Source organism: Entelurus aequoreus, linkage group LG13, assembly GCF_033978785.1.
Source record: "Entelurus aequoreus isolate RoL-2023_Sb linkage group LG13, RoL_Eaeq_v1.1, whole genome shotgun sequence".
Taxonomy (NCBI): domain Eukaryota; kingdom Metazoa; phylum Chordata; class Actinopteri; order Syngnathiformes; family Syngnathidae; genus Entelurus; species Entelurus aequoreus.
This window is the reverse complement of record NC_084743.1, coordinates 52378796-52392322: the sequence shown is the minus strand read 5'-3', so window position 1 is coordinate 52392322 and position 13527 is coordinate 52378796. Positions and strand designations below refer to the sequence as shown.

Genomic DNA, 13527 nt, shown 5'->3' with positions numbered 1-13527 from the left:
GTAATTGTAATGAATATAAACAGTGATGGATCTGTGTGCTCTTTACAAGATGATGACATAACAACTGCATTAGCAAACATAGTTGACTTGTTTAAGACTTAAAAAGCTGATGTTGATAAAAGACTTCCCCGCTGTGAGATGTTGTATCATGTTGCGGAGGTGTACAACCTCTTGTGCTAAAAAAAAATGGTTTAAAAAATTCATTTTTTTCCACATCTTTATTTACATCAGTTACATATTGTACCGATAAGAGTAAGGAAAAATACCGGTATCGATAACGAATATCGATAAGGGCATCGTATCGATAAAATCTTAACGATATACATCCCTAGTAACTATTTTAGCTGAAATTAAGTATTTTTTTCAAATGTTGAATAATAGGTGACTAAAATGGTCACGTGAAGAAATAAACCAGTTTTATTCTATATTGTGTATAACTACACTGAGTGTGCACAATTGGCGTCTTGGCCACTGTCCTGTTTAAATACAGCAAGCAGTGTTATACTATATAGCAGTGGTCCCCAACCATCGAAAAATACAATCCGCGGCCCGTTACCAATCAATCCACGGCCACACAAGAAATAAAATAAAAAAAACTTATTTTTTAAAAAATAAAATCAACATAAAAAACACAATATATACATTATATATCAATATAAATCAATACAGTCTGCAGGGATACAGTCCGTAAGCACACGTGATTGTATTTCTTTATGACAAAAAAATAAATACAAAATAAATAAAAATAATAAAAACATAACCCCCCACCACCACTGCTATATAGAATCTATATGTATCTCACATACCTGTCTTCCTTTGTATGTTGTCAAGTTGTGCAATTAATAGCTAAACAGTGTGCCGAAAAAAGCGATTGTAGTGCACTGTACAAGTATCTTGCCTAATAAACTGGCGGACAAGCTCGCCTATAGTGTACTACAGCCTGCAGATGGTGCTTCAAGTCGGTTGTATTTTTTACCGGACAAAATTGAGCCACAATGTTTACAACATGTCTTGTTGTCTACCGTTGCAAAGGTGAAATGTGACCATATGTTTTCTCTTTCTTCCAGGTGTAGAAGACATATTGTAATGATGCTTGTAACAATACAGTAGGGATGTAACGATATGATAATTTTTTATCACTGTTATTGTGACCAAATTATCAAGGTTATCATTATTATCGCGGTATTGTGAAATGCGCTCAAAAGGTTTTTTAAACATAACTAAAATAAATAGATACCACTATTTTGCATGTATTGTGATTCTTATGCTTCACTGAAGTGTTTTAGTCTGAGTGTTTTATCTGTTTTAATAGCTGAACTTTTACTGTTGTACTGTAAATATTAGTTTGTATCACTTGGAGATTTATTTAAATGAAAAGTGCGTAACAAAATCTATTAAAATTATGTGTCACTTCTGGCGTTCGTTGTGTCTGTCCTACTCTTTTCAGCTGTATTTGAACGCACCGTAAAACACCTTCTCCCTTTTCCTCTGAGGAAAGATCGATCATTATAATTTATTGCTAAGAGAGCACAGCTTGTAGGTTGTAGATTGCTTTCTACATCTTTTATGTACAAAATGTATCAAAGTTAGAACCCCTGCTTCCAAACACCCCTGCATAGAGTATACGAAAATATGCATACCACAACGCTGACCTCCACCAGAGCGGCAGCACAAAAGGCGAGTGCCGCAAAAGCCATGCCGGTTGTCATTTTCCTGAGCGGCCTGAAAAAACAAAGAACACACGGCCGCCAGTCAACAAAGCGTGTCATGTACGTAAATTTTATTTATTCAGGACAAAGCACATTGATGAACAATTTGATTTGCTGACCGTAAATAAGACAGATTAATTTACATCTGTAGTGACAAAACATAAATGTGTTGCCAAATTATGGACAGAAAATAAGCTGTCCCTCTAAGATTTCGCGAGCGGCTTTTAACATTGTTGTGGCCGAAAAGGCCTGATTTCCCCTACAACTTTTTAAAAAAGTTGTGCAAAACTTGCAACATTTTGAAGCTTATTTTCTTTTTATTAACATTGCATCAGCTTGTGATTTTACCAATTTCTTATCAGTGTTTTAGGCGTTTTTTGTAACTGTGCCACACATCAATGTGTGGACTTGTACTTTATAAATATACTTTATATTTTATTTAATCAACATTAATCTTGGGAATTGTATCTCCATTTTACCACGTGGGGCTATTCCCATGTTAGTGAGTCTGTGGTTAAGGGAGGCGTTGTTCTGCTCGGTCATACGGAAGCGGGGGAAGAAAATACATGTCGTCTGCCTTATCGTTTCTGTGTCCTTCACAGCAGTGGTCCCCAACCACCGGTCTGGGGACCGGTACCGGTCCGTGACGCATTTGCTACCGGGCCGCAAAGAAACATAAAATTATTTATAAACTGCATTTTCTCCAGCTTAACTTTCACCTGTCCCACTAGACACACCAATAAGCTTGTTTATAGGGTTAACCCTAAACCCAATAAAACTCCTCAGAGGAAGTTGCCATTTGTTATATATGTTCTAACTTTGTGATATGACATAATGCACATTAATGAACATATAAAATAATAATTGTGACAGATTTTAGCCAAAGTCTGATTTCCATCTGCATCTCATTGCAAAGAAACGAGCACCAGTATCCCACTAATTCAGCGTTATAGTGGGTTGTATTTTTCATGCACTTATTTTTGCTGTATTTATCTGGCACAAGTGGAAATCCGGTCCCTGAAAATTATTTGCCTACAATAAACCGGTCTGTGGTGCCAAAAAGGTTGGGGACCACTGCTTTACAGGACCATGCAAAATCTTTGATTGGCGAAAATTACTAGGATTGGCCCAAATTTTTGGGGAAATGTTTAATTCGCAGGGATTGGGTTGAATTTGTGCCATCGCAACACTGCAAAATCCTGGAGGGTCTGAGTAGGATCTAGACAATAAGAACTGACGTGATTTTAATCCAGTGGCCAACCAATGGATAGATGACTTTGTTAAATAAGGGCACAACGATGAGAGGAAGCCCTGCATTCAGCATCTAGGGAAACAGAAAATTCATAATTGTATTTTCAATATACATGAAGATAAACTGAAAAATTGTGCTTTAGCAGGAAATAAAACACTGACGCCAGCAATGAGCTACTGGGGCCTATCTTCAAGAGTTTAAAATAGATTTTGCCTGATTAAGCCAGTAGCTTGTCATGTAGTACCAGTGTACCACTTTCCTCCAAAGGAGGCATAAGTGAGTCAATGTGCTGGTACTCACCAGCATTTGATCAGGTTGGATGGAAAAGGCATACGATCCCTGACACACACAAAAATCCTCCAATTAACGTTTGAAATGGAAGTGGATGAATGTACCAGGAAGTTTACAGAGCGACAAATCGAGGTGACGAGCAAATGATTTAATCATATCGTAAAAGTTACATCAATAAAGGATATGTTCAAATTTTTGACGTCCAACTCACAAAGACCATGTTCATCCTGGCGGCCTGCAGCGTCCAGCGGGAACCCTTGAAATTAAACAATGCACTGTTAGCTCTGGCACCATTCAATCTGCAGCGGTTTTAGTGGGTCAGGTTCTGGTACCTGTTGCTCGAACAAAGCCCAGAACATTGGCAGAGGGATGAAGAGCACCAAAACCCTCAAAACCATTTTGATCTCCATGATCAGACGCTTCTGTTGACGCAATACACAAAACCACTTACAGGAAATATCCTCCTAGCTAGCTGGGTCCATCGTCACATTAAAAACTGGTACCGAGTGCTTGTCCTTAGCCCAGTCCAGCCAGTGTTTCCTGCTGGACTCATACTTGGACCTCCTCCTGCGATTCATGATTGCAAACTGGAAGTAAAAGAAAAACCAGTAGAATTTTTGATGATAACCACTGAAGAAGTGTTTGGTAAGCTCACGCCGACGCAGTTGCAGACTTCCAGCAAGATGTTCCCCTGAGGAAGGTTCTTCCTGTAGAGTCTGCTGCCTGCAATGAACACAACTGCACGAAAATAACAACACAAACGGTTTTACTATTGCTATGCACAGATATGCTATTAACTTTCTTGCATTTTCTATGTGTATTCTGTAACCATTTTGAGCTTGCAGTTAAGCTAAGTTAATCAGGAAGGCACTCACTTAAACCCACCGCCATGACAGCGCCAGGGACGCCAAAGGACAGAGCGTAGCATTCGCTGCCATAGCACTCCACGTTTTCTGCAGGTGAGGAGACATCATCAGTACTTGTTCATCATGCACGCTAATGTCCGAGGGTGAGGACCTGACCTTTGAGATAGGGAGTGGTGATTCTGGCCAAGAGACTGCCTGCGTTAACCCAAATGAATAAGTTGGAGAAGAAATTATGTTCCTTACTTGCCTGCAAACAACAAACATGTATTTCTATTGGGATACCAAAAGAAGTGATGGGTGCCACTTTTCTTTTTAAACTGGTATGAGAAAAAGGCTACATGATGTCAGACTATAATGTAGTGACTTACTTGCCCATCTCGGAACTGGTCTCCTCCGAAGGCAGTCACACAGGATCTGACACTACCGGCTCCGAAGGCGATGAGGATCAAACCCACAATGGACAAGGCTCTAGAAGACACAATCAAGTCCACATCACTGCCTGAGAAGGATAATTAGTCTAACGCTGACTGTCATTAGTAACTTACATGTGTACACTGCCGCTTCCCAACGGGGGAGTGGCGGCCAACATCATGACTGCAAAACCGATTAGGTAAACGAAGGACAGATAAATGATGGTCCTGTAGGGACAGAACACTCCTTACTCATATTTAGGTACTTGGACTTTTTTGTGGTGAAAGGCGAGTACTTACTTGTATTTCCCGATCCAGGAGTCGGCGATGAGCGCTGCCAGGATAGCCGAGAAGTAGCAGAGGCTGTTGATTGTGTGGTAGATGGCCGTGGATAGGTTGTGGTTCCAGTGAAGGTACGTCAGGAAATAGATTGTCAACACGGCTGTCAGCAACAACAACAACGTCACACACTCAACGTGACCAAGCACTACAGTTCCAGAAAACAGACTCAACAAACTTTGAAATCCGAGTTAACTTACCCCGAGATTGGAACCCCCGAGTTTTCAGTTCAACTGATCTGAGTTAGTTCAATGAATCCTGAGAATGTTGGCGCTGAGATAGGCGTGTGCATGACCATAAATAGAAGTCATCACTAAAGCCCAGATACTTCGTTCCACTACCAAATATATGTAGTTCAGCAGGTAAGGTACAGTTGTATATCGTCCTTAGGGTTCTGTGTTGCCCGGGTGCTTCGGATTGCCTGACTGATGTGCGGCATGCAGGGGTTTGGGGCCGGTGTCTGGGGCCCCGTTGCCAGTAGTGGCTTTGGTATGGGGTAGACTCTGGGGGGACTGTCTTTAAGGGGTTAGGTTGGCCAGATTGTGAGGCTGCCAGGGGAACTTGGGTGGTTCTAGACCACCGTGGGTGGCCTCTCACCCGTATTTTCTGGTCGCCTCCAGCCTGGGCTAGGGAGGCTTTGGAAGGTGTGCATGGGACCCTGCCATCACTACCCCACTGCTACAGCACACACACCTAAAAGGACTTTGGGGGAGCGGCTTGCAGGGGGTCATTGCCGGGGAATGGAGCTCTCTCGCTTTCTGGCGTGTCCCCTGCTTGTCCGCCCCTCCATTTTAACCGCATGATAGATGGGTCAGCAGTCATTCACATATTCCTTTCTCATGCTCCGGCACACACTCCACTAGGAATATGGACGACAGCTATAAAGGGCTGCCAACCTAATTTTAACTACAGAGTCAACACTCTATCACACGCAGGTGTCTAGTTATCTGGAAAAACCCAGTTGTTGTTTCAGTACCTCTGGTGCCATCAATGGCGAAACATTCACAGAAGCCGTTGATTTTGATGAACCAGAGGCTGGCCGAGTTATTGGTCTCACAAAGTTTCTGCAAAAAAATTAAATTAAATAAATGCAACATACACCCTTTCCTTAGTGACAGTGAAAACTCTGATAAAATCTACAAAAATTGTACATCTGAGCTGTGCATAAAAAATTAATTGTGTACAGACAAAAGGTCCATGGTCCGTGTATGTTTTGGTATTTAATTTTTTTTTTCATTAATCAAAATGAAAAAACAACAGGTTTTTTTTATTTATTTCGCTTTAAAATACACTAAATGAAATTGAAAAACAAAGCATTTTCCTTTTTTGGTTTTGAAAAGAAAAATGAAGATCCCCAGTAAACAAAAACGGAAAACCAGACCAAAATGGATGGTTTTTCTTAGTCTGACACCGGAAGTCTTTATTTAAAAAAAAAAAAAGTGGGCATACTACAGTACCCGTGTCCATGTGTCTGGCTAAAATGTCTTTGGAGCCCTACACAAGGAGGTCTGATGTCTGCATATATCTACGTTTGTATATGCACATGTGATACTAAGAGGAGGCAAAAAGAGATTTGATCGCGCATCTTGGTACAGATTTCGTACCAGGACTTTGCCTAAACCTTAAACAATGTGAATTGTTTCCTATCCATGAATGTGTGAATACAAATATTTGCAATGTCGCTTAAAGTCTGAGGTGCAGTATTTAGGTATTAACCTATCAAAAAATTCAAAACTCTCAGAAAACAAACATAGAAAATAAAATTAAAAAATGCCAAACTAAGCTAAATTTATGGCAACAAAAAGATTTGTCAATACTTGGATTTATTTACTTAACCAAAAAAATTGATAAATATTGTTTGTGGTTTTAAAGTGAGTTTCTTTCACTTTGGCTGGTAATGGAACAACGAAATATAATGCTTGTATTTTTAAAATGGTGTCATCTTCAAATTTAGTAAAAATGCCATTATTGTTTTGTTTACCTGGATTAAAATGTACTGTAAGACATGATAAAATAAAAAAGTTAGTGCATCAATGAAATGTTGTGTAAGATTAGTTCCATCCATCCATCCTTTCGGGTCGCGGGTGGTGCTGGAGCCTAACCCAGCTGCAATCGGGCGGAAGGCGGGGTACACCCTGGACAAGTCGCCACCTCATCGCAGGGCCAACACAGATAGACAGACAACATTCACACTCACATTCTCACATGAGGGACCATTTAGTCTTGCCAATCATCTGATTCATAAATTCATAACACATAAGTGCCTTTATGGAAGCAATGCGGCAAACTGTTTTTATGCAGAATAAAGATTTGTTTTGGCAAAGCTTTGTGTGATTGTTTCAATTCAGAAAGTGGTGGATGAAAGTGAAATGTGTTGCTCATAATCATGTAAGTTGGGTCTGTCCATCCAAAATATCTACAACCCACCAAATAATTTTCTGCATGCAACCATCATAATTAGCCATTTGATTGTGTGTCAAATAAATCTGTTCTCTCATCTTGGAATGGGATGAGGTGGCAAGTTATGTGTGTATTTCATCTTCCAAAAAGATACATCTGTTTGTGAAAGTCGGTTAATTTTACAGGAAGCATCAACATCTGAAAGTCGCATATCATGAAACCTTAATCCTTCTAATTTATCAACTATTTTTTTGGGGGGGTGGGGGGGGGGGTAATCCATGACTTCCGAAAGGGACAAGCGGTAGAAAATAGATGGATGGATGGACTTCCACCAGTTTAATTTCAGGGTACCATTTAAATCAGTGATTCTCAATGGCTCTATCTAGTGGTTTGCCAAAGAATCACTTGATTAAAGTAAAGTGTTTTATTTTCCTATATTCAAACACAGGGTTACTGTTCAAATTATGTGTAATGTTACAGCGGCATAAAAATATTAAATACACTTGCTAAATAAAACCTCTGCATAGTTTTCAATGAATATGTAGGCCTACACCGCTATTATATTTTAATGTTGGTCATTATGGTGGTACTTGGTGAGCAAAGTTCTTTCTGAGGTGGTACTTGGTGGCAAAAGTTTGAGAACCACTGATTTAAACAATCATCATTCATCTTTATATTCTGTCACCATGTTGCCCTTTTCTTATAATGAGTCTTATTTTTATAAATGAAATTAAAATTGCGCTGTTTTTTTAAAAAATTATTCCTAATAAGTATGAAACGAGAATTATTGAAATATTGACAAATCTCTTTGTTGCTCGCATTAATTTAGCTCAGTTTGTCATTCTTTAATTTTATTTTCTATGTTTGTTTTCTGGGAGTTAATTAGTTTTTTGTTTTTTTGATAGGTTAATACCTAAATATTTCACCTTAGACTTTACAGGGACATTGCAAATATATGTATTCCCTCATTCATGGATAGGAAACAATTCAGATTTTTGAAAGGACCAGGCAAACTTCTGATACATTAGAGCGGTGTTTTTCAACCACTGTGCCGCGGCACACTAGTGTGCCGGGGTCTGGTGTGCCGTGGGAGATGATCTAATTTCACCTATTTGGGTTAAAAATATTTTTTGCAAACCAGTAATTATAGTCTGCAAAGTATGTGTTGTTGTTGAGTCTCGATGCTATTTAGAGCTGGGCAGAGTAACCGTGTAATACTCTTCCATATCAGTAGGCGGCAGCCGGTAGCTAATTGCTTTGTAGATATTGGAAACAGCGGGAGGCAGCGTGCAGGTAAAAAGGTGTCTAATGCTTAAACCAAAAATAAACAAAAGGTGAGTGCCCCTAAGAAAAGGCATTGAAGCTTAGGGAAGGCTATGCAGAACGAAACTAAAACTGATCTGGCTACAAAGTAAACAAAAACAGAATGCTGGACGGCAGCAAAGACTTACTGTGGAGCAAAGACGGCGTCCACAATGCACATCCGAACATGACATGATAATCAACAATGTCCCCACAAAGAAGGATAAAAACAACTGAAATATTCCTGATTGCTAAAACAAAGTAGATGTGGGAAATATCGCTCAAAGGAAAACATGAAACTTCTACAGGAAAATACCAAAAAAAGAGAAAAAGCCACCAAAATAGGAGCGCAAGACAAGAACTAAAACACTACACACAGGAAAACAGCAAAAAACTCAAAATAAGTCACGGCGTGATGTGACAGGTCGTGACAGTACACCTACTTTGAGACAAGAGCTATATTGATGCATGGTTGGTTAAGGTTTAAAGTCATATCCAACAATTGTGACAACAACTTTTTACTGTCAACTGAGTTTCGTTTTTTAATGATTTCTGCTGGTGGCGTGCCTCCGAATTTATTAAACGCAAAAATGTGCTTTGGCACTGCATTAAATAATTATTTAATCTTTTCAATGGCAGTTAGAATTTGTTCTTTATTTTTTAGGAAAAGGTTGTGCCTGAGACTAGTAAGACACAACTATATGATCATAAAGTCTTCTAACTATTTCCCGAAACTGAATACAAAATCCAGTGTGTTCCAGCACTAAAAAAAAAAAGTCATGTTCCAGGAAGTCAAGCGTTTTGTAAAAGTCCAAGAAGAGCAGAAGACCATCTTGTGTAATTAAATCCCTTTTTTCAATATTGTCCATGGCAGTCTTATGTTGTTATGAATGGAGCGTCATTTGAGGAATCCTGGTTGTGTTTAAAAAGCGGGTGTAATTACTACGGTACCGTGTGCCTGTGATGCTGGCTAACATGTAAAGAAAATACTTTAGTCGTGGCACAAATTCCAAGACTTCTACAGAAATATCTACACACATATCAACAGAAGCTGAAACTGGAAAGCAGACCAACATTTATTTGTTTTCATTTTCAGACACCGGAAACGGAAGTAGTGATTTTAGAATCTGTGCTATGATGCGCGATCACATCCCCTTTTGCCTACACTTCCGTATGATGTGTGCATATAGATATCTGTAAACGTCAGACCTCATTGTGCTCTGTCTAAAATATTTTTTGTGTAGGACTCCAAACACATTTTACCCAGACACACGGCCGTACTGTAGTATCTCTGCTTTTACTTTGACAATAAATACTTCCGGTCTCAGACTAAGCAAAAAACATTCGTTTTGGTCATTTTTTCACGTTTTTTGTTTACTGGGGATCTACGTAAAAAAAAACCGCTTTATTTACTGGGTTTTTTTTTGTATTTTAAAACGAAATAAAAACGGTGTTTGTTTGTTTTTTTGTTTGTTTTTTTTCATTTTTATTTATGAAAGGAATATTGAAATACCAAAAGATACACTGACCATACACGGACCCTTTACACAGCGTATAAGAAGAAGTACGGGGAAAGGGAGAGAGGACACTTTTTCACCTGCACTGGTGGTGCATTCGGGTCCTGCTGGGCCTTGAAAGCAGACCCATCATAGGCGGCAGGAGGCTGCACGTCGCCTCCAACTGTCTCACTATCACTGCAGGCGCCTGGAAGGCTCTTTACATGACATCACATTACGTTACGATACGTGACATTACATCGCATTATCCCCTGGGCACTTTGTACACGAAGAGGACATAATGAGTCATTCAAATGAATTGCGCTAATGTGGCTTTGATGGTGTGTCCAAGTAAACAAAAATAAATACAACAATGAACACATTGTTTCATGTTGTAAAGTTTTGAAGCACAAAAAGCATCCAAATGATCAAAGTATGTGTTTTTAATGACGCCAAGATAAAATATTGTTGGCCTGAAAGCGTTTGAAGCTGCAGTCACCTTCCACAAACACAACTTTTTGTCGCTTGGCGCAGGGTACCTGAACGCACCGCCAAGCAAACGGTCAAACGTTTGGTAAGTAGGACTTTGTGACGTCACATAAAAATACAAAAGGAAGAGGGAGAAAAATATTAATCTTACCGAACTCATGTTGGCATCGGAGATTGAAAAAAATATGTTAATTTCTCTCACACACCCGATCCCCGCCCCCTGCACATAAATGAGCTCTTTAAACACACGTTTATACTAAAAGTATTTATGTGTAGGGCAGGCTATGTAGAAAATATACAGTATAATAGATTATGTAGAAATAAGCATGAAAACAATTAAATACGACGAATTATTTTTCTGCTCTGCACAAACACTCTTTCTCAACCTCAAAACATGCAAACCATTAAAATAAAAATAGAATATAATACAAAAAGTATAAATAAGCATGCACAAATGCAGAAAATATAGAACAGATAAGCATGCATATGTAATATATTCAAACAGAGTACTGCACGCTCACCTGTGAGAATAACATGTTGATGACGAATGACATCATATAATAAGGAGACGATGCACACATTGTGATGACATCAGCAATATTAGACTGAACATATTAAAATGAGGCAAAATCATTGACAAGATGAGATATGAGAGGAAATAGATTAGATTAGATGAGATGAACGTCTGCTATTAGGTCAAATGAGATGATAAAATATTAAATCTGATTGATTGATTGATTAAGACTTTTATTAGTAGATTGCACGGTACAGCATATTCCGTACAATTGACCACTAAATGGTAGAACCGGAATAAGTTTTTCAACTTGTTTAAGTCGGGGTCCACGTTAATCAATTCATGATAAAAAGATGACATATGACCTAATATTAGCAGATCAAATCAAATGAGATAAATTATGAGATCATGAGGAAAATATGATATGAGACAAATACGAGATGTGATACAATACAATGAGATCAAACAATATTACATTAGACATTATATGAAATATAATGGGATGAGATTAAAAGAAGAGGTAGTATCATTTCAGGTGATATATAATCATTGGCGTTGTTAGGCATATTTTAGGGGGGCTCAAGCCCCCCTAAAATATTCTTAAACCCCCCTAAATAATTTGGTGTTTAAAAAAAAAAAAAAAAAAATCTTTTTTTTTTTTTTTTACAAATACATGCCGACATATTCATTATAAAGTGGTCCGAATATAAGTTTAAATAAATAATCATATAACCTGTCATTATTCACTCAGTTTCCTCTCACTTCATAGCGTAAGGTAGAGAGCCCCTTTAGTGCGTCGGTATCCAATCCATTCCCCTTGTTCATATAGAAAATGCCCACATCACTCAAAATCCAGTCCGCATTTTCTCTGCGACCTTGCTTGCGGTCCTTGGACTTGTTCATATAGAAAATGCCCACATCACTCAAAATCCAGTCCGCATTTTCTCTGCGACCTTGCTTGCGGTCCTTGGACTTGTTCATATAGAAAATCCCCACATCACTCAAAATCCAGTCCGCATTTTCTCTGCGACCTTGCTTGCGGTCCCGGAGGTGTACGAAGCACATTAGCACACAGCACTGCAGAACAAGAACGTGAACGAATGCAAAATGGACATAAGAAACTTTTTCAAGAAAGTAAGTATTCATCACTGCTTGTATTAAAATGTATTAGCTCCACTTTACACCAGGTCTGTGTTTGACAAAAAGTTACATTCCCGCTCTAAAACAATGCTGCTACTTAGTTAGCTAGTTAGCCTGAAATGCATCATGAAGGTCCTGGTTATTTATAAAGTTAAATGTGCACTCTTTTTTACCATTTGCTATCTTTGGGGTTACTTCCTTCTGGAGCATCAACTGTGTTTGTCACTTTACATATGGAGGAGAACAGGAGCTGAGCTCATTCACGTATGACTATCATCAGTAGATAATAATAATAATAATCACTCCACAACCCCTATTGACCTGTAGGAGTCAAAGCAGAGGAGCACAGAAAGTGAGAGGAGAGAGGCCTCTACTGGAAAGGTGAGTAGGAGAATAATGATACATATAAATAAATATTAAAACAAATTTTTTTTTAAATGGCTTATCTGCCCCAAGTGGAGGAGTTCAAGTACCTCGGAGTCTTGTTCATGAGTGAGGGAAGAGTGGATCGTGAGATCGACAGGCGGATCGGTGCGGCGTCTTCAGTAATGCGGACGCTGTATCGATCCGTTGTGGTGAAGAAGGAGCTGAGCCGGAAGGCAAAGCTCTCAATTTACCGGTCGATCTACGTTCCCATCCTCACCTATGGTCATGAGCTTTGGGTTATGACCGAAAGGACAAGATCACGGGTACAAGCGGCCGAAATGAGTTTCCTCCGCCGGGTGGCGGGCCTCTCCCTTAGAGATAGGGTGAGAAGCTCTGCCATCCGGGGGGAGCTCAAAGTAAAGCCGCTGCTCCTCCACATCGAGAGGAGCCAGATGAGGTGGTTCGGGCATCTGGTCAGGATGCCACCCGAACGCCTCCTTAAGGAGGTGTTTAGGGCACGTCCGACCGGTAGGAGGCCACGGGGAAGACCCAGGACACGTTGGGAAGACTATGTCTCCCGGCTGGCCTGGGAACGCCTCGGGATCCCCGGGAAGAGCTGGACGAAGTGGCTCGGGAGAGGGAAGTCTGGGCTTCCCTGCTTAGGCTGCTGCCCCCGCGACCCGACCTCGGACAAGCGGAAGAAGATGGATGGATGGATGGATGGATGGCTTATCGACAAGCCATTTGTTTTATTTATTTCTGGGTGGCTCATGTTGACTATTGGTCCTCCTAATTGTCAATCATTCTGGTGATGTTACGTAAGGACATATATATATATATATATATATATATATATATATATATATATATATATATATATATATATATATATATATATATATATATATATATATATATATATATATATATATATATATATATATATATATATA

General features: G+C 39.3%; 1 protein-coding gene across 1 annotated transcript in view; it reads right to left on the bottom strand.

The window, feature by feature from the left end:
• LOC133663029 (solute carrier family 15 member 2-like) overlaps window positions 1–10714 on the bottom strand; it is a 30060-nt gene extending 19346 nt beyond the window's left edge. Inside the window, exons 1-15 of the mRNA XM_062067209.1 lie at window positions 10706–10714; window positions 10167–10283; window positions 5844–5931; window positions 4829–4970; window positions 4664–4756; window positions 4487–4586; window positions 4275–4365; window positions 4128–4205; window positions 3908–3990; window positions 3756–3839; window positions 3585–3674; window positions 3464–3508; window positions 3262–3300; window positions 2948–3033; window positions 1641–1722 (exon numbers count right to left, since the gene is read on the bottom strand). Coding sequence (XP_061923193.1) covers window positions 1641–1722; window positions 2948–3033; window positions 3262–3300; window positions 3464–3508; window positions 3585–3674; window positions 3756–3839; window positions 3908–3990; window positions 4128–4205; window positions 4275–4365; window positions 4487–4586; window positions 4664–4756; window positions 4829–4970; window positions 5844–5931; window positions 10167–10283; window positions 10706–10714 — 1227 coding nt within the window. The remainder of the gene's footprint in view (window positions 1–1640; window positions 1723–2947; window positions 3034–3261; window positions 3301–3463; window positions 3509–3584; window positions 3675–3755; window positions 3840–3907; window positions 3991–4127; window positions 4206–4274; window positions 4366–4486; window positions 4587–4663; window positions 4757–4828; window positions 4971–5843; window positions 5932–10166; window positions 10284–10705) is intronic.
• Window positions 10715–13527: the final 2813 nt, after the last annotated feature.